General features: G+C 44.3%; 1 protein-coding gene across 4 annotated transcripts in view; it reads right to left on the bottom strand.

The window, feature by feature from the left end:
* The window catches only part of Rint1 (RAD50 interactor 1), a 35887-nt gene that overhangs the window by 4502 nt on the left and 10592 nt on the right, over positions 1-20793 (bottom strand). For 2 of the 4 annotated variants that reach the window (XM_030254833.1, NM_177323.4), the window contains 11 exons: positions 18247-18488; positions 13600-13773; positions 13363-13512; positions 11888-12044; positions 9189-9299; positions 8889-9114; positions 8049-8186; positions 7174-7373; positions 3217-3431; positions 2164-2344; positions 1930-2048 (listed from right to left, as the gene is read on the bottom strand). In XM_030254833.1, coding sequence (XP_030110693.1) covers positions 1930-2048; positions 2164-2344; positions 3217-3431; positions 7174-7373; positions 8049-8186; positions 8889-9114; positions 9189-9299; positions 11888-12044; positions 13363-13512; positions 13600-13773; positions 18247-18353 — 1778 coding nt within the window. In that variant the 5' untranslated portion in view covers positions 18354-18488. The remainder of the gene's footprint in view (positions 1-1929; positions 2049-2163; positions 2345-3216; positions 3432-7173; positions 7374-8048; positions 8187-8888; positions 9115-9188; positions 9300-11887; positions 12045-13362; positions 13513-13599; positions 13774-18246; positions 18489-20793) is intronic. The other 2 variants (XR_001784750.2, NM_001310467.1) reach the window with 2 other exon arrangements.

The following is a 20793-nucleotide window of genomic DNA, read 5'->3' as shown; positions in this document are numbered from 1 at the left end:
AAGAGGCTGGGGACGATGATGCGAGTGTAATCCCCACACTCTGGAAGCCAAAGCATGACCTCTGTGAGCTCCAGGCCAGCCTGGTCTACACTATGAGCTCCAGGCCAGCCAAGGCTGCATAGCGAGACTGTCTCAGAAAACCTAAACCAAACAGAATAGGAAGGCTGGTGTGGCGGCCGAGGATAAAGCTGCTGCTGCCGGCAGGCTCAGTCCTTGGCATCTGCGTGGCAGGAGAGAACTGTTCCCACAAGTTCTCACCTGGCCTCCACCCCACACATGGAAACCAAATTAGAATATTTAAATAATAATAAAAGTAAAAGGGGGCTGAGACTTCATGTACGAGGTAGGGTACTTGCCTAACATGAATGAAGCATGGGAGGGGCTTTGGCGGGTGGGGTGAGCACCTGTAAACACGGTACTCAGAAGACAGAGGCAGGAGGAGCAAAAGCCCAGGGTCACCCTCTGCTACTGAGTACTGGGTTCAAGGCCAGGCTGGGATACATGGAACCTATCTCAAAAACAGAAAAGCAAATCAGAAACAACCATAGTTCCCAGGAAGCATAACCTTTTATGTTTCAAAGGAAGGTTTCCAAATTGCACAGACTCTTTACTTAATGTAAATTTTAAATCAATAAATTTTTTACTAGATTCCTAGTAACTGTTCTCATGTTTACAGCTATAGTAAGAGCTAAAATTAATATTAAATTTGTAAGAAAACTGACTTTCATCTGGTCTAGGCTATTGTTAGGCACTAAACCTAATTTTCTGCATTTTCCTAATTTCCTTATTTTCTACAGGTGGCAGAATTATACCTGTATCATTTTCTATTTACTCTCCCAGTTATAAGCAAATAGCATTGAACCAGATGCTATGTAGCAAGTTCAACATGTAATTTATAGTTCTGATCAACTTTCTGTTGATGTATATACCATGTGCATTATTTTGGTTTCCCTATTGTGTCTTGAAAATATTAACAGACATACAATGAATGTTTTAAGGTTTTTTTTTTTTTTTTGAGACAGGGTTTCTCTGTGTAGCTCTGGCTGTTCTGAACTCACTTTGTAGACCAGGCTGGCCTCCAACTCAGAAATCTGCCTGCCTCTGCCTCCCGAGTGCTGGGATTAAAGGCGTGCGCCACCACGCCTGGCTTGCTTTAAGGTTTTAATTATGTTGGGTCCCATTTTGGCTCTGGTTTGAGCCTTGAGGACAAACCCGAGCCTGGCTCGAGTTTTGAGACCAGTCTCAGTCACTTCCCTACTGGGATGACCTGTTAAGCCCTGCCTCTGCCCCACTGTTGCTGATGTAGAGCTTTGCCATTGGCCCTGTCAGTCACTCCATACCCTCTGTCACCCTTCCTTACCCCCTATATACATCATCTTACCCCACCAAAAATCCCTCTCCCTGTGTTCTGAACTTATATAAGCAAGAGGCTGATGCCATAAAGTTGAGTTCCTGCTTCGACAAGACTCTAGGCTCAGTGTGTTTCTTTTGGGCCATCGATACTTGCCATCCCACTTAGCCCCCAGAGAGACCCCAACAGGGCAGGACCGGGACCTTTCTCCTCTCTCCTGGACCTGCTGGCAAGGAGCCAGCAATTTGTTGCTTTTTAGATTTTTAAATTTCATGTGTATGTTTTGCGTGCATGCATGTCTATGCACTGTGTGTGTGCCTGATGCCTGTGGAGACCAGAGTGTAAGATGCCCTGGAACTGGAGTTAAGGATGGTTGAGTTACCATGTAGGTGCTGAGAACAAACCCCTGTCCTTTGCAAGAGCATCAAGTGCTCTTGACTGTTGAGCATCTCTAGCTCCAGATTTTAATTGATGCTATTACAAAAGATATCAGCAAAACTCTGAAACTGTTAAAAAGAAGCCAGCTCCTCCAGCGTTTGCATACACCACCAATACTTATGGCTGGACATTGGACTTACTGTTTAAAATAGTTTTCTGGTCTCTTGCAATAGTGAGAAAACAAAGGAAAGAGGTTCCTTGTCATATCAAACTGCAGCTGGGCTGCTCCTCCTTCGTTGAAGTGGTTAGCAAGGATTATCTGCAACAAAGAGCGATCCATGTAATGGCTGCCATCCCAGGCAAGGGTTATCTGCAGCAAAGAGCAGTTCATGCAGCGGCCGCCCTCTCGGCCCCGGCCCCGTCTCCCGACTCACTTCCTGGTAGATGTACAGGTCCAGCTTCTCTGCCAGCATTTGCCAGAAGATTCTGAATAGCGAGAAACACAGCTGCTGCTCCAGCTGGAGCAGACGGTCCCGTAAGGTCAGCAGGAGCGGGCAGGCTGAGCTGGACAGCGACATCACTGCCTGTTCCGACTGAGACGGCAGGGACAACCATCTGGAAAAACAAGTAACCTTCACAAGAGTGACCCTTACCACTCTGTATCCTTAAAGTTTCAAAACGCAATTTTAAATGTGAGGGGGAAATATACCGTCCTGGGGAAAATCTGGAGTTTAAAAAATCATGATGTCTAATACTCAAAGCTCTACCAGAAATAAATGTCTCTATATTTATATTTTAACTTTTAATTAATATTTCCTGAAAAATGCCCTAAAGTTAATTACTTTATCTTTAGAATTCCAAAGATACCAGTTAATCTTATGCTCTGGTTTTTTTTTTTTTTTTTTTTTAGATTTATTTATTTATTATATGTAAGTACACTGTAGCTGTCTTCAGACGCACCAGAAGAGGGCATCAGATCTCATTTACGGGTGGTTGTGAGCCACCATGTGGTTGCTGGGATTTGAACTTCGGACCTTCGGAAGAGCAGTCGGGTGCTCTTACCCACTGAGCCATCTCACCAGCCCCCTATGCTCTGGTTTTAGCATACAAACTAACAGTATTTCCAAACTGACTGGAGTACTGTGTGGAGGTGCCATGCCAGGGTACAGAGGCAGGAGAGTTGTGACAGGCAAGCATGACAGGGCATAGACCACGGGGCACTTTCCTTTGTAAAGTGAGTGACACTCGGACAACTGAACCTCTCTAAGAGGTCCACACCATCACTCATTTATTCTAAGTAAATTCTTCAAAAGAATAGATTCTAGAACGATCCCATCAAAACCAGTGCTTAGAGCTACCATACACGAAAGCCCCAAGTTCCATCTCCAAGACTTGGAGTGAGGATTTTACAGAAGCTAAAACAGGGAGTAGAAATGGTATCTTGACTCAGACTAGCGTGTGTAAAGGGTAACTGACACAGGACACACCTTTCTTTCTTATACAACTTTGCAGAGTCTTTCACTTCTCTGAAAACATGGTCTACTTGGCGGGTCAACATATCAAGCTTCAAACGCTCTAAGAGGTTGATCATGTCATCGAAGACCGAGCTCTCCATGGAGGCCAGCTGTCCCAGCTGCAGTTTACTGAGGACGTTATTCTCTGCAAAGACCTCCAGTGCTGCCTGTTGCAGCTGCAGAAAGAACTGCAAACAAACATCTGTTATTACATTTATTGGCACAATTCTGGACATGGCAAAATAGAACGTCTATATCACACAATTTCCTTATTTAGTGTGTGCAGCTCAGGGCCAGTGGGATGGCTAAATGGGTAGTTACTTGCTGCTAAGCCTGAAGACCTGAGTTCAATCTCCAGGATCCACACAGTGTGAGCAAACAACCCTATCCTCTACATGTGTGCCATGGCACATGCATAGGCACATACTCAAGTGCATGTGCACACCACACACACACACACACACACACACACACACACACACACACACACACACACACACACACACACACCACACTGCTTGGCATGGTGAAAGATATCTGCATTCCCACACTCAGGAGCTGACACTGGAAGATTACCATGAGTTCAAAGCCAGTACGGGCTACAGGAGACCCTGACTCAAAGTAAACATAAAAGCTTTCATCTCCCTCAAAATCAAACATGCAGCTCAGGACCACTGTGATGGCTCAGTGCACAGAAGCACTGTCACTAAGGGCCAGTGTGATGGCTCAGTGCACAGAAGCGCTGTCACTAAGGGCCAGTGTGACGGCTCAGTGCACAGAAGCACTGTAAGGGCCACTGTGACGGCTCAGTGCACAGAAGCACTGTCACTAAAGGCCAGTGTGATGGCTCAGTGCACAGAAGCACTGTCACTAAGGGCCAGTGTGATGGCTCAGTGCACAGAAGCGCTGTCACTAAGCCTGACGCCCTGAAGCTTTAGTCCTGAACCCCACATGGTGGAAAGACAGAGCCAAGCTCTGCAAGTTGTCCTCTGATCTCAACATGTGTGCCGTGACACACACATACGCATGCACAGTATAAATCATTTTTACAACTAAGTGGCTGTAGTAACTCAGAGCTGTGCATCCACCATTTCTCTAGAGCACTGCCATTACTTCCTCCCTACAAAATCCTCATTCATGTCTATCTCCATTTTGTGCCCACTCCTCCAACTCCAGGCAGTCACTAATCTACTGTTTATGGATTCAATGATCATGGACGTCTCAAGAAAATGGAACCATATGAAGTTCTATTCTTCATGACCAGCTCCTCTCTTAGTGCCATAGCATGTTCTAAGTATGTACTTCATGCTTTTATTGCCCCCCAGTACATCACAGGACCATACATTTTATACATTCGCTAGCTGATACACGTTTGGACTGTTTCCATTTTGTATCTATTGTGCATAATGTTGCTTAGACTAATATGTGCATTTTTCTGTAAAAAGTGTGTTCCTTTGTCTTTGTCTGTCCTGAGGAATGGAACTGTTGGACTTGTAACTCCACCCACCGTCTTAAGAGCTGCCAGGCTGCCTCGCCCAGAAGCTGCAGCAGTTAAGTCACCACCAGCCATAGCCAGAGGTCTGAAGCTCTGCCTGCACAGAGCAGGTTTGTTGCTTCAGTCTGGGTTGGGTTTTGATGTGTGAGGGTTTTGTTTTGGTTGGAGACTGAATCTTGCTGTGTAGTTGAGGCTGACAAATGAGTAGTTCAGTGTAGCTTTGTACTCATGGCCAGCCTACATCAGCCTCCCAAGTGCTTGGTGTGCACTCTTTTCTGTGGTACTATGTAGTCTCGGCTGGCCTGGGGCTCTGCAGATAGAGCTGGTCTTGAAGGTGTGGCACCCCTTTTGCCTGTGCCACCACTGCTCAGAAGCCAGGGGTGTGCCTCCCCTGCCAGTTTCTTTTTCTCACTGCAGTATTTTTTATTTTTGATACTGTATTTTTCTGCTAGTGAGCATGTTCCTTTAAGTATTCAGTTTTTCTAAACACAGACTGAAGGCTGTCAGAAACCTGGAGTTCTGACAGTCAGAGAACTAAAATGTCATTTTTGTAGTAGTCAGCCCAGAGTTACCGATGGCCACATGTCCAGGAAGTGCCTGAGAATGCAACCAGAGATGACCTGTGGAGTGGGCATGCCCAGTCTATTCATTACACACACCCTGCCTGCACTTATCACCGACAGTAAAACTGGAGTTCTGTCACAGACAACTGAAAAGAAAATTCTGAGAGGTTGGACAATTTGGGAGTGGCATGGCCCAACAACAAATGGTTATCAACAGCCAATCAGAAACAAAGGAAGGTAAGCTGCCGTTCTCTTCTCTGCATCTGGACTTGTGTGGGAACAGACCTTTGATGAAGCACTGTAAGGGTGGCTGGAGGACTTGCTGTGAAGACAAATCAGCACCATCAAGGCCAGAACTCAGTTAGTACAGTCACAGTCACAGCCACAGTCACAGCCACAGTCACACAGGCACAGTCACACAGTCACAGCCACACAGTCACAATCACAGCCAGTCACATAGTTACAGCCACACAGTCACAGTCACAGCCACAGCCACAGTCACACAGTCATAGCCACACAGTCACAGCCACAGCCACAGTCACAGTCACACAGTCACAGCCACAGCCATAGTCACACAGTCACAGCCACAGTCACATAGTCACAGTCACAGCCACAGTCACAGCTACAGCCACACAGCCACAGTCACACAGTCACAGCCAGTCACACAGTCACAGCCACATAGTCACAGCCACAGCCACACAGTCACAGCCAGTCACACAGTCACAGTGTCACAGCCACACAGCCATAGTCACACAGACAGCCACACAGTCACACAGTCACAGCCACACAGCCATAGTCACACAGTCACAGCCACAGTCACACAGCCACAGCCACACAGCCACAGTCTCAGCTACAGTCACAGCCAGAGACACAGCTACAGTCACAGTTACAGCCAGAGACACAGACAGAAACACAGCCACAGTCACAGCCACATGGACACAGACACAGTCACAGCCACACAGTCACAGCCACAGTCACACAGCCACAGTCACACAGTCACAGTTTCAGCCACCATCACAGCCACAATCACACAGTCACAGTTATAGCCAGAGACACAGACACAGTCAGAGAAACAGCTACAGTCACAGCCACATAGACACAGACACAGTCACAGCCACACAGTCACAGTCTTAGCCACAGCCACACAGCCACAGCCACACAGCCACAGCCACAGTCACACAGTCTCAGCCACCATCACAGCCACAATCACACAGTCACAGTTACAGCCAGAGACACAGACACAGTCAGAGACACAGACACAGTTACAGCCACACAGACACAGTCACAGTCACACAGTCACAGCCAGAGACACAGCCAAAGTCACAGCCAGAGCCACAAAGTCACAGCCACAGTCACAGCCAGAGACACAACCAGATACAGACACTATCAGTCACAATCATAGCCACAGTCACACAGTCACAGCCATAACCAGTCACAGTCACACAGTCACAGCCACACAGTCATAGCCACAGTCACAGCCGCACAGTCACAGACATAGCCACAGTCACAGCCAGTCAGTCACAGCCACACAGTCACAGCCACCATCATAGCCACACAATCATAGTCACAGCCATAGTGACAGTCACATCCAGAGACACAGTCACAGTCACAGCTATAGTCACAGCCACAGTCACACAGTCATAGCAACAGCCACACAGTCACATCCACATCCATATCCACAGTCACACAGTCACAGTTACACAGTCAAAGTCACAGCCAGTCACAGTTAGAGCCACAGCCACACAGTCACAGCCAGTCACAGAGACACAGTCTAACATGTAATTTTTTGGCTTGCAGCAAAGTCAACATTTGAAAGGCTAAAGGAGATAAAGGTACTAATAAATTATTTCCTATAAAAGCACATTAACTCACAACATTGTCAGCCCAGTCTGCCAGCACTGCTGAGATATAGTTCACGGCATTGAGAATCGCACAGTACCGAAAGCCCAGGGCCGCTCTCGTCTCCTCCTTCATCACCTGCGTTAACCGGATCCTGAAATCATCTACCAGGTCCTTCTGTAGCTCCAGGAACTGCAGTTTCCGGGAGGCTGTGGGGAGATTTTTATACCTGTCTGCGGAGAGAGTGAACAATACATGAATGAACCTGGTACTCTCCATGACAGCTGGTTTTCCCTAAAGCCCGGCTTTACTGCCTTTATGATCAAACTCTTAAGAAATTACACATGTATAACATCTCAGGACTTCCAGAGTGCTGGGATTAAAGGTGAGTGTTACCACACCTGGCTCAATCAAAAGTGAGGCTACTGCCACAGATTTCTACTAGTGTAGAAACAACATTAAGTTACTATACCAGTGTTTGTTAACTACTAAAAAAAATAGGTACATGTGAAACATACTATTGTTTAAGGTTTATTTTGATGTACATGCATGCCAGGTGCCTGAGGAGGCCAAGAGATCACTGGATACCCAGGGCTGGAGTCACAACAGGTTATAAATGGGAGCTGACTAGGTCTTCTGTAAGAGCAACAAGTGCCCGTACCTGCTGAGCAATCTCTCCTGTTCCATGCACTGCATTACTTTTGTTGTTTGTTCGTTTGTTTTGGTTTTCTGAGACAGGGTCTCATATATCCCAGGCTGACTTCAAACTTGCTTTAGAGCTGAGACTGGCCTTGAGTTCAATTCTCCTGCTTCTGCCTCACAAGCTAGGATTACAAGTGTGTACCCCCATGCCCAGCTTTAAAAATTAATTCTAAATTAGCATTGTATGTTAAAAGGCCAGGGCTTACCAGTTATAACCAAAAGCAGGGTCATAAAGACTTCCGCACAGTCTGGAACCTTCATTTCATCCACATCAGAGATGTCTTTATACTGGGATACCCAGGCAGCCTCTGACGAAAGCATTGAGTCCATTTTTTGAAGAGCAACTAACACGAAGGAAGAAGGATCAGTTATTTCATCCTTCAGTTATCAACTCACACTTTTTTTTAAGGAACTATGTTTTTCATACAAAATAAATTTTTAATCTCCCACTAACTAATCACACTATACTTAAAATGTCTACTTCAGAGTTAAATAAGATACCTGATTCTCCCTCAATAGTTATGCTGACTAGAAGTGGCACATCTGAAAATACCCAACCAAGAGTTGAAACTGTGTATGGCAGAAATCTACAGAACATCACTACCTTCTACTGGTTTGCTATCCCAACATGTAGACTGTAATTAAAACAAACAAACAAAAAGAACCCAAAACAAACAGAAGTCTTGTGGAAAGAAGACTGTCTTTGAAGGTAGTTCAGTAGATCCTGCCCAGGAAAGATTTAGGCGCCTATAGTTCTTACTCAGAGCTGTAAGAAAATCAAAACTCCGAAACTTTATACACCAAAACCAGCCATTGCCAGGCAGTGGTGGTCCATCCCCTTAATCCTAGCATTTGAGAGCAAAGGCAAGTGGATCTTAATGAGTTTGAGGCCAACTTGGTCTATACAGAGCGTTCCACGTCAGCTAAGGCTACACAGTGAGACTCTGTGTAAAAACAAAAACAAAAGCAAGCAAAAAAAACAACAACAGAAACAAACTAAAACCATCCAGAGAGCCCTCCCGCTCGACAGCCATACGGGCGCTTACACTTTCTCTCCACAGTCAGCCATCTCTGGAAACAGGTCTCCTCCGACAGGATGTGCATGCAGCTGGCGAATGTGCTGGGATAGCCGTGAACGGTGTGCAGCTCCCTTTCAAACAGCAGCACCTCATCCACCAGGTGACAGAAGAGGCTGTCATCGTAGAGCAGGCAGGGGATATCAGAAGCCAGCTTCTCAAGAATGAGCATCACAAGGCCACGGGAAAACTCAAGCTGAAAGAAAGGCACAGGCATGGGGGTTGTGCCCAACTCCAAGGAAGCTGAAAGGCACAGGCTCAGCCTCTTACCCTTGCATTTACTGCAGAGCCCACTTTGTCCAATATTGGCTGAATCTTCTCATCCAGAAACTGTGTATGGTTTCCAATCCACATAAGTACCTGAGCCAAGTACCATTCAGGCTAAGGGGAAGGGAAAATGGTATCAATTCTTTATGTATTCTATGGTGATGGGAAATTCTAATTAAATGCACTTAGTTAAAAACAGACACAAAAATTAATTGAAAATTCCTGAATGTAAGAAAATAATTCTTATCCCGCACTTCAATTTCACAAAAGACTTCATAATCAAATGTTTACCAATATACTTCCACAACAAATTCCAATAATGCGGCTTAAGTCAGTAAACTCATAATTTAAAATACCACATTGGGATTAGGTGTGGCTTGCTGGTATAACATCTGCCTAGCTACAAAGCCTGTTTTAACCCCAGCATCACTAAAAGAGGAAGAGAGGGCATAAGAACAATCATGAAGAAAAGTCTCTCTCACACTTAAGAACAAGCATCTGCCCAGCACACACAAAGCCCTGATTCCAGAGCAAAACTAAACAAGCAGACAAAAGCCACGGCACAGGGTGGGCCGATGGGTAAAGGCACCTGCCAGCAAGCCTGACAACCCGAGCTTGATCCCCAGAATCCACATGGGAGGGAGAAAGCCAACTCCCACAGACTGTTCCTGGCCTACACAGAAAACAAAAACCAAACTTTTTAAAGCCCTCCAAACCTAGCATGATGAGGCATTACAAACAACCAAAACTTTTACGTTGTTTTTTGAAATAGCACTCCAAAACAGAAGGCTCTGAGATAGGATCTCAGGTAGCCCACGCCAGCCTCAACGTCTCTATGTGCCTGAGGGTAATGAACGCTGGGTCTTCTTCTCTACTTCCCTAGTGCGAGGGTTTCGAGCATGCACCGTCACCTGTGACTTATGTGGTGCTGAGGACCAACCTGGGCTCCATGTGAGCGGAGCAAGCACTCTGCCTACACTGAGCTGCGAATAATTTTAAACATGATTTCTTTTCTGCTTCCTCTTTTTAAAAGGTAAAGTAAGGAAAAAGAGTCAACTGCTCTAATTACAAATATACCTAAGCCTTAACATAGGTGTAACTTCCTAAAGGAAATAGGCACAAAGCATTCACATTTCTTCCACTTTGCTCTGTGTGCACGCATGTTTGAATGTTTGTGTCTGTGTACAATGCCACTGTGTACGGGCACAATCAGATGACACCCTGTGGGAGTCACTTTTCCCTTGCCACTACCATGTGAGTCCTGGGGATCAAACTCAAGCTGGCAGGTTTGGAGGTATGTGGCTTCACCTACTGGGCCATGCCACCTGTCCCACATACAGCATTTTAAGTTGTCTTTAGAGAGGATTCTGCAAGCATTTCAAAAGTTTTTCTAGACGACAACTTGAAACCATATAGTAGGCTGGGGCTATAATTCAGGGATAGAGCATTTGCCTCCCACATGCAAGGCCTCAGTTCAATCCCCAGCACTGACTGGCAAATCCCCATGTGTCCTAAATGTTGGGGATATAAACAAGGGCTGCATCTAATCTCATGACTGTCTCCATGACAGTGTACTAAATTCATTAGGATCACACTTTCAAAATGAGCCAACACAACGCAGAATTTTCTTTCTTTCATTTTTTTTTTTTTTTTTTTTTGGTTTTTCGAGACAGGGTTTCTCTGTGTAGTCCTGGCTCTCGCTCTGTAGACCAGGCTGGCCTCAAACTCAGAAATCCGCCTGTCTCTGCCTCCCAAGTGCTGGGATTAAAGGCGTGTGCCACCACCGCCCGGCCAGAATTTTCTTATGCTAAGTCATGTTACTGCCTTTCTAAATGCTAAGTTTATGCTTTGCCTCATTGACTACTGAGTACTAAAGGATTCTGCTCTTCCAATAACACTCTATGCAAAACAGAAGACCCCTAAAGCACAAACAGGAATCTACTGCCACAAACGTCATTTGTATGACCTGTGCAATACCTGCTGTGATCTTGCTCTTAATTCAGAATACTTAGTGAACCCAGCTCCATACACTGCATTGGCTACAGCTAACATTAAGAATAAAGATTGTACCCACATCCTAGTAGATTATAATTACAGAAAAACCCTGGCAGGCTATGCTGATCGGGTCCCTCAGTTCAAGTGTTGGTAATGAGTTCCTTTAAAATCCTTATTCCACCCCTCCTGCCATGATGTTCTCTGTAGCTCTGATCACTGTGGCACTGCACCTGTACTCAACCGTCCATGCTCTCTCCTGTGGAACTCACTTCTCTTCTTTCTAGTTCTCTCTCTGCAGGAGTGGTCGCTACAGTGAAGCCTGTGCATCGATCAGCTATAAAGCCTGCACACACAAATGCAAATGTGATGGTGTCCCAAAGACAGTGCAGAGCCTGACAGCCTGTTGGCCTAAGCCCCAGTCACATCTACAAAGAGCAGCCATTAGGCAGGAACTCAAAAGGGAAAACAGAAACGTGAATAGAGACGGTCTTTAAGCTAAACATGTAAAAGTCCAGGCTTAGGTAACGTTCACTATTAATGAAAACTCAGGGTAAAATGGACACTGTAGCCTAATCCCAGCACTTGGGAGGCAGATGCAGAGGGAGCGTATGTCTGAGGCCAGCAGGAGTTCTCCTTGGACCCTGACTCAAAAACAGAAACACAGAAGTGAAGAGAAAGTGAAGCGTACGCGCTCTGGGAACACACACCTTGCTCATGACGTTGGTCTGCCGGCTGCCTCTGAAGTGGTACCTGAATCTCTTCTGCAGGGGAGCCAGCATGACCTGTATGGGCAGGGTCACGGGAGGGGAGGCAGGAAGACAGTATTTTTCTGGGAGTTGTTTTGGCTCAGTTAATAACTCATCTCTGACACAGGCAAGTCAAGGAAAAAGAATCAAAATCATATTTATATGCACAAGAACACACACAATAAATTTTTTCAACAAATGTAATAATACTTAGCAAAAGGTGTAATACAAATAATGGAAAATCTAACTTTATACTGAATCTGAATTTCCAAAAAACGCGTTCAGGGCTGGAGAGGTGACAAGTTAAGAATATTTGTTGCCGCCAGGGCCAAAAAGGGGGAGTGGGCGGGTAGGGGAGTGGGGGTGGGTGGGTATGGGGGACTTTTGGTATAGCATTGGAAATGTAAATGAGCTAAATACCTAATAAAAAATGAAAAAAAAAAAGAAATTAATAGATCTCAAAAAAAAAAAAAAGAATATTTGTTGCTCTTGCAGAGGATTCTGGTTCAATTCCCAACACCCACATGTTGACTCACCATCATCCTTACTAAAGTATCAGGGGATCTGATGCCCACTTCTGACCTCCACAAGCACAAGGCATGGTGGTGCACAGACACACAAACAGACAAAACACACACTCATGAAACAAACAACTAATGACAACACAAAATGCCTTCGAGTCAGTCAGCATTCAGGAAATCATGTTACGTAAGCACTTCTCCAACACTGTGTCAACCAGGTTCTTCCCACTGCTGATTGGTCTTCCTGCCCTAATGACCTGTGGGCAATGCCAGTATGGGTCAGCTGCTGGGCTGCTTTGGATGGAATGGCGCCCATAGGCTTGCCCATAGGGAGTGGCACTGTTAGGGACTGTGACCTGGTTGGAGAAAGTCTGTCACTGGGAGTAGGCTTTGGGGTTTCAAATGCTCAAGCCAGGCCCAGTGTCTCTCTCTTCCTTCTGGCTGCCAATCCAGATGTTCAACTCTCAGGTACCTCTCCAGTACCACATCGGCCTGTATGCCACCATGCTTCCCACCAGGACAATAGTGACTGAACCTCTAAAACTAAGCCAATCTCAATGAAATGTTTTCCTTTATAAGAGTTGCCATGGTCATGGTGTCTCTTCACAGCAATAGAACACAGGCTAAGACAGTGATTTATCTTAGAACTCTTTTTACAGCTCTGCCACTTCCAGACAATTCATTTTTTAAAGCTAATATATAATTTCCAATAGGCAGTTAAGTTACATGTCAAGTCTAACCCAGGACCCTCACTTTGGCTACATGGCCACTTGGAAACCTTTCTCCCCTGACTGTGGAGGCTGATCCGTGCCTCAAGCCCTCTGCCACTCTGCACAAGCCCAGCATGTGCTACTCACTAACCACAGGTCTACTGTCAGGGGACGTGTTAGTGAGTTTCCACTCCAACAAAGATACGAGGCCTGTAGTTTCAACAGCTGACAAAACAGTGTGTCCAGGCTACTGTACAGCTCCGGGGTACCGGCAGGCCGGCTCCCGCCAACGGTTTGCGACTGGGTATGTGAGGTGAATGGCCAATGCAGCTGTGCCAAGACTTCCTCAAAATCACTGTAACAGAAAAGAAACAATGCTTCCTACAATCCATCCCATTACCAAATACTCATCAGAAAGCAGTCAACAGGAGACATTTCCTGCCTGGTAAGCTTGTCCTTGAGAATTTTATGCCAGAATTTAACTGTGGCTCTCATGAAACTAAGAAGATGAGTACAGGATGACTCCTGAAGCTGGATGTCCAGTTCTGTCATGGTCACCAGGAGAGAGGCTGCCTCTGGCACACTGTTGGTCATCAGGTACTGCTGAATGTTATCACTGCGGGACAAAGCAGAACACGTTAATGAGAGTTTCTGTGGAGTAAGTGCGTGCGTGTGTGTGTGTGTGTGTGTGTGTGTGTGTGTGTGTGTGTGTGTGTATATGGTGTGTGTGTGTGTATGTATGTGTGGCGTGTATGCGTGTGTGTACATGTGTGTGAATTCATGTATATGAGTATGTGTGTGCATGATGTGTATGGTGTGTGTGTGTATATGCATGATGTTGTGTGTGTGCATGCATGTGTGCATGTGTGTGTGTACCCTGAGGACAATGGCAGGTATCTTTTCAATCACTCTCTACCTTATTTTTGAGACAAGGTCTCTTTATTGAACCTGGAGCTCAGTAATTCACCTGGAGTCTACATTCTAGATTCTCCATCTGGCCACTGAACTCCAGGAATCCTCCTGTCTGCATCTCCAACTTAGCTTTTTAATTCAGGTGCTAGGGGCTGAACTCAGATGTTTATGCTTGCATAGAGAGCACTGTGTTGTCGGGCGTGGTGGCGCATGCCTTTAATCCCAGCACTCAGGAGGCAGAGGCAGGTGGATTTCTGAGTTTGAGGCCAGCCTGATCTACAGAGTGAGTTCCAGGACAGCCAGGGCTATACAGAGAAACCCTGTCTCGAAAAACCAAAAAAAAAAAAAAAAAAAAAGAAAGAAAAGAAAAGAAAAGCAAGCAAGCACTGTGCTGACTAAACCATCACTCAAATCCCTCTCTGGAATAATTTTGAGCTCAGAAAAACTTTCTCCTTCATTGTTGACATAAAATTACATCTAAACCGGGCGTGGTGGCGCATGCCTTTAATCCCAGCACTCGGGAGGCAAAGGCAGGCAGATTTCTGAGTTTGAGGCCAGCCTGGTCTACAAAGTGAGTTCCAGGACAGCCAGGGCTACACGAAGAAACCCTGTCTTGAAAAACCAAAAAAAAAAAAAAAAAAAAAAAAATTACATCTAAGGTAGAATGAAGAACTACCATGGGTTGGCTACTCATTTCATCCGACACTCACATCTGCAGGAACATGGAGTCCCCTACTTTAACACCCTACGAGCCTGTGTTCCACATGTTTTCCTCCACCTGTCCCTCCCCATCCTCTTGAGGACAGATGTGTCACATTCCTGCAGGCAACACTCATGGCTACAGGCAGGACTTCTTTCATAGAAGTCATAGTCTCTGGGATAATGTAACTAGCAGCTGGGACAGTGAAGGACAGAAACCTTCAGTTTTTATCTACTTTGCATTATTGTTACCATTTCTCCATTAAAAAAATGTATCCCAAATTAAATGTTTCATTAAATTAAATAAAGACCATTATGCTTTTTAAAAATGTACAACTATAACCAGACATAGTGACACAAGCATGTAATCCTTGCACTGTACACTGGAGAAACAGAGGCAGAAGGATCAGGAATTCACAGGGTCATGAGACCAGCCTAGACCCTTCAATTAAAAAAGAAATGAGATGGGGCTGAAGAGACGGCTCAGTGGTTAGAGCACTGGCTGCTCTACCAGAGGTCCAGAGTTCAATTCCCAGTACCCACATGGCAGTTCACAGCCATCTATACTGGTATCTGATGCCCTCTTCTGGTATGCAGGTATACATGAGATAGAGCACTCATATACACAAAATAAACAAATCTTTAGAAAAAAAAGAGAAAGAAATGAGACAGGTGCAAGAGTACATGCCTTTAAACTCAGCACTCAGGAGGTGGAGACAGGCAGATCTCTGTGAGTTCAAGGCCAGCCTGGTCTACAGAATAAGTTCCAGGTAAGCCAAGGCTACACTGAGACCCTATCTCAAAATCCAAAATGTTATTTCACAGAAGAAGAGGAAATGTACAAGTAACCACACAATATAAAATTTCCAGAATTATAAATAATACTAAAGTATGAAGGACACTCAAAGCACAGACAAGAACAGAAAGACAATGGCCATGTGACACTGATTCTATAATGTCCATACAAAACACTCTGCCAGGATGCTAGTTCAAGCGAGGAGGCAGGGCTTGGGGATGGGGGAGGGGGAGGGAGAGGGAAACAGAGAGACTGACAGATAGAAGGAAAGAGAGAGCACAGAAAAAAAAAAACCTAGTTATTAACGAGAAATTTGGAGATGAAGCCTCATAAGTTCCAAAAAAATGGAAATAGAAATGTTTTTGCAAAGGCCTAAGGGAGTGAAATAACTCTCTGTATGGTGCTCATTATTAATTTGTTTCTTATTCAGTATGTTTCTTGGGTTAAAATTCTCTTTTAAATAATTCAGGTACCAAAAAAGTTTCTGAAAACTAAAGTCTTGTTTTGGTCAATCTCTTTGGCTACTATGAAAGGGAAACTTTCAAGCAACTTAGAAACAACTTACTCTGCTTATAAAGGTTACTAATATTACTTTTTTTTTTTTTTAAAGATTTATTTATTTATTATATGTAAGTACACTGTAGCTGTCTTCAGACACTCCAGAAGAGGGAGTCAGATCTTGTTACGGATGGTTGTGAGCCACCATGTGGTTGCTGGGATTTGAACTCTGGACCTTCGGAAGAGCAGTCGGGTGCTCTAACCCACTGAGCCATCTCACCAGCCCACTAATATTACTTTTGCTATGTTCTTCCAGAGGGGCAAAGAAAAACGAAGTGACATGAAGCAGGGCTTACAGTCCTTTAGGAAAGGTCCTGGGGAGATGTCTCAGTACGTAAAGCACTCCTGGGCAAGCCTGAAGCCTGGGGTCTGGACCTGTACCACCATCCAAGAAGTGAGGCATGGTCATGCACCTGCAGTCCCAGCACAGGAAGGGGACACAGAGGGACCCTGGCGAGTCACTCGCCAGCCCACCTAGGCAATCAGAGAGCTCTGGGATTAATGAGAGACTGTCTCAGAAAATAAAGGAAGACAGCCAATGTTCAATTTGGAGGAGACAGGGGACCATACCATGAAATAGAATAATCTCCCCACTGAGGCAAAAATGTTTCTCTGACTTAATAGGCAAGACCAGATATAATCAACCTGTCGTGTTCGCAAATATGTGAACTTTATTTTTGTTTTTACTCAAAAGAATTTTCTTATTTTTCCTGACTCAAAAATAGATCAATTCTGTTATTCACCTAGGAGCAATGTATAGTTTATTTGTTTTCAGTTTGGCTATGTAGCCATAAGCTGGTCTTGAACTCGCTATCCTCCTGCCTCAGCCTCCCAATAATTGGGACTACAGCTTTGCACCATCACACTGGTCTAACTGTGCTCTTCTTTTTGTTGTTGTTGTTTTAGAGACCAGGTCTCAATATGGAGCCTGGGTTTTCCTGGAACTTAATATGTAGACAAAGCTGGCCTAAAGCAACCCTCCTGCTTCAGTCCTCAAAGTGTCAGGATTACAAGTGTGTTCCATCACAGCCAGCTCACAGTTCTTTTTCAAACATTCATTCATTTACTTGCTTGCTTGCTTACTTCCTTACTTATTTTTTGAGACTGGGTTTCTCTGTGTAGCTCTGGCTGTCCTGATACTCACTCTGTAGACCAGACTGGCCTCTAACTTACAGAGATCCACCTGCCTCTTCCTCCAAGTGCTGGGATTAAAGGTATATGGCACTACTTATTTATTTTATGTGTACAGGGCCTTGGCCTGCATGTACATGTACCACATGTGTGCAATGCCAATGGAGACGAGAAGACAGCATCAGAGCACCCTGAACTGAAGTTACAGATGTGTGAATTCCAGAACCGAATCCAGGTCCTCTATAGAATAGCAAGTGCTTCTAACTGCTAAGCCACCTCTCAGCTTCTTACATTGCAGTTCTTATTAGATGATACCCATATTTTAAAAATTCAAATTCAGGCTGGAGAGATGGCTCAGCAGTTAAGAGTACCAATTGCTCTTCCAGAGATCCTGTGTCCAATTCCCAGCAACCACATGATGGCTCACAACCATCTGTGATGGGATCAGATGCCCTCTTCTGGTGTGTCTGAAGACAGCAATGGTGTACTCATATACATAAAATTAATTAATAAATCTTAATTTTAAAAATTCAAATTCTAGTGGCAAAATACAATTCAATATTTGACAATTCGTAATATTAGTAGGAATACTGACAATCATACTCAGGGAAATCTAGCATTAGAAAGAGTAGGTTTTACCATGTGTTCAAAATGCAACTGCTTAGCCTTAAAAATTTAACTTACAGAGGGCAGCCTGGTCTACAGAGTGAGTTCCAGAGGGCTATACAGGGAAACCCTGTCTCAAAAAACAAAAACAAAACAACAATAACAAAATTTTAACCTACTTATATTACTTTCTTTCAAGTACAAATTAGGCTCCATGAAAAGTTTATGTTCATTTACAATAGGGCAAAATAAGTATAATAATAATGTTATTTTCCTAACAACAGGTAAAATTATAATCTCTAATTAACTCAATTATCTAATCGCATAGATACACTGTCTGAGACTGAGCCTCAAAGGAAACTATAGTCCTGGAGCAATGCCACCCACCTCAGCTCCTCAGTCTGCGACACCCACTTAAGGTATGCGAGATGCCGCTCAATCTCTTCCATCTGGGTGATCATGGCTCCAAGGTCATCCATCCAGGGCTGAGCCATCAGCAGATGGCTGCTAATGGAGCTGAAGAGAGGCGCTTCCTGCTCCAGAAACTCATCAAGAAGTTGTTTGGATTCCTCTGCATCTTTTAAAGCACTTTGAATTCTTTTAGGGATTTCTGATGAAATTGTAAGTACCTAACAACACACAAAAATATTAGCAATGAGATAAAACATCAGTTAAGACTTTTCCAAAAACACGTTCCAACAGAACTCAAAGTTTTCCATTAAAAATTTCAGGTTAGCTGGACATGGTGGTGCACATCTTTAATCCCAGCACTTGTCAGGGTACTCTGGTGGAGTCAGCTTGTGAGGCAAAAATGCCAAAAAGCTGCTCACGAGAAATGAATTTCTAAGACTCTCCTCCTGGATATTCTGGCGAAAGCCAACTCTCCAGTTTGGATCGGTTTGTCAGGCGAAAAGCCTGAAAGCTGTTTCACGAGGATAAGAGTCCAGGGAAATTTTCCTCCCAGAGTTATGGCATCTCTTTCCCTAACCCATTATATTCAAATTTCCACCACATTAATCTAGTGTATAGATTCACGTGCACTCTATTAAGCATCACCTTATAGTAAATGCCTTTTAATATTGTATTCTAACATAGCTAAAGCCTTTTCCCAGTGTTCTTAGATTCCAGATAGCAGCAAGGAGCTTAACCCATTCAGTAAACAATTAAGCACTTGCCATTTTACTCAGCTGTTTACAGATAGAGACTAAAATTCTCACTGAGATAGAAATTCTTATTACAGATTTCATGCCAAGAGCAAATTAGTATACTATACTGAAAATGGACAGTCTCTAGATATACATAAGAATTAACGAGGCCTAGAGAATTTTGGGGTCAGTGACACTACATTATTCTTGAGGTGTGTCAAGAGTTAACTACCCTGGGGCTATTAACTCTAAGTGTAAAACTCTTGCCTGGCAGAAAGTGCTAATCTCTAATGTAAACATTTATCTGGTCCCTACAAATTCCCTTTGTAGTCACTCCCCTTGCATCTGTGCTAATCTCTAGTGTTATACATTTATCTGGTTCCTTTTGAAGTCACTCCTTTTGCACCTGGAAAAATTCAATGTGCCTTGTTCTGCAATTTATTCTGTATTATAAAAGTCTGATGCTCGACTAGAACATTACATTCAGATTCAACACCTCTCTTGTGTGTTTGACTGATTGTCATTTTCATCCTAATCTCTGCTCATCTACTCTAGAGACTCTTTCCTACGCAGGCACAGGGGACCAGAAGGCCTGCGACAAGCACTCAGAGGGTAGATGCAGGAAAATCTTTGTAAATTCGAGATTACATCTGAGTTCCGGGCTAGTTATAGTTACATACTGAGACCCTGTCTTAAAAACAAAATATAGGGCAGGAGAGATGGCTCAGGGGCACTGACTGCTCTTCCAGAGGTCCTGCGGTTCACTTCCCAGAAACCACATGGTGGCTCACAACCATCTGTAATGGGATCTGATGCCCTCTTCTGGTGTGCCTGAAGACAGAGACAGTATACTCATATACATAAAATAAATAACTCTTTTAAAATAAAAAATAAAACCCCTCCAAAAAAAAAAGGTTTGGCTAATCTGGCAGTTGGGAGGCAGAAACATAAGAACCAGGCCTTCCAGGTCAGCCTTGGCTATTTATTGAGTTCTAGGCCAGCCTAGGCTACATAAGACAGTCTCAAAAAGAACCAAACGAGGGATGGAAGGTGGTTTTGTAGGTAAACTACTTATCACACAAGCATGAGAGCCTATATTTGGATCCCCAGCACCCACATAAAAAGCCAGGCATAGCAATGTGTCTGTAGCCCTCAGGCTAGGACAGAGGCAGGTGAATCCTGCTCAGTGGCCAGCCAGCCTAGCTAAACCAGTGAGCTGCAGGTTCAGTAAGAGACCCTGCCTCAAATAAATAGGTGGACAGTGATAGATACCGGACATTGACCTCATTGACTTCTGACCTATTTGTCTGGATGCTCATGCACACATATACCATCACACACACACACTTAAAAGGTTCAATTTCTTCATCCTGTAGCAATCAACCCAAACATATAATGCTATACAAGGTATATAAATACTATATATACATATATACATACATACATACATACATACATACATACATACATACATACATACATAGAGAGACCTCCCAACACATGGCTCCCTAGCAAGTATTTGTAACACTTTAAAAGCATACAGCCAGAGATCTCTTGCTTCACCTACTAAGTTATTTTCCTTCAAAAAACAAATGCATCTGTGATTCAAGCTGTACTGATAAAAAGCTGTGCTGTGTCTCAACAGTAGACCACCAGCCTAGTGTGCGTAAGACTCCATCCAATTCTCAGCACCACAGGAAAAGACCTTTTAAAGTAGGCAGGGTGGCACACACCTGCGATCTCAGCACTTGGGAGGTGGAGGCAGAAGGACCAGGAGTTCCGTGCCATC

The sequence above is a fragment of the Mus musculus genome, chromosome 5 (genome assembly GCF_000001635.26).
Source record: "Mus musculus strain C57BL/6J chromosome 5, GRCm38.p6 C57BL/6J".
NCBI classification, from domain to species: Eukaryota; Metazoa; Chordata; class Mammalia; order Rodentia; family Muridae; genus Mus; species Mus musculus.
Note: the sequence above shows the minus strand (reverse complement) of the source record. Positions and strands in the feature narration are given on the sequence as shown.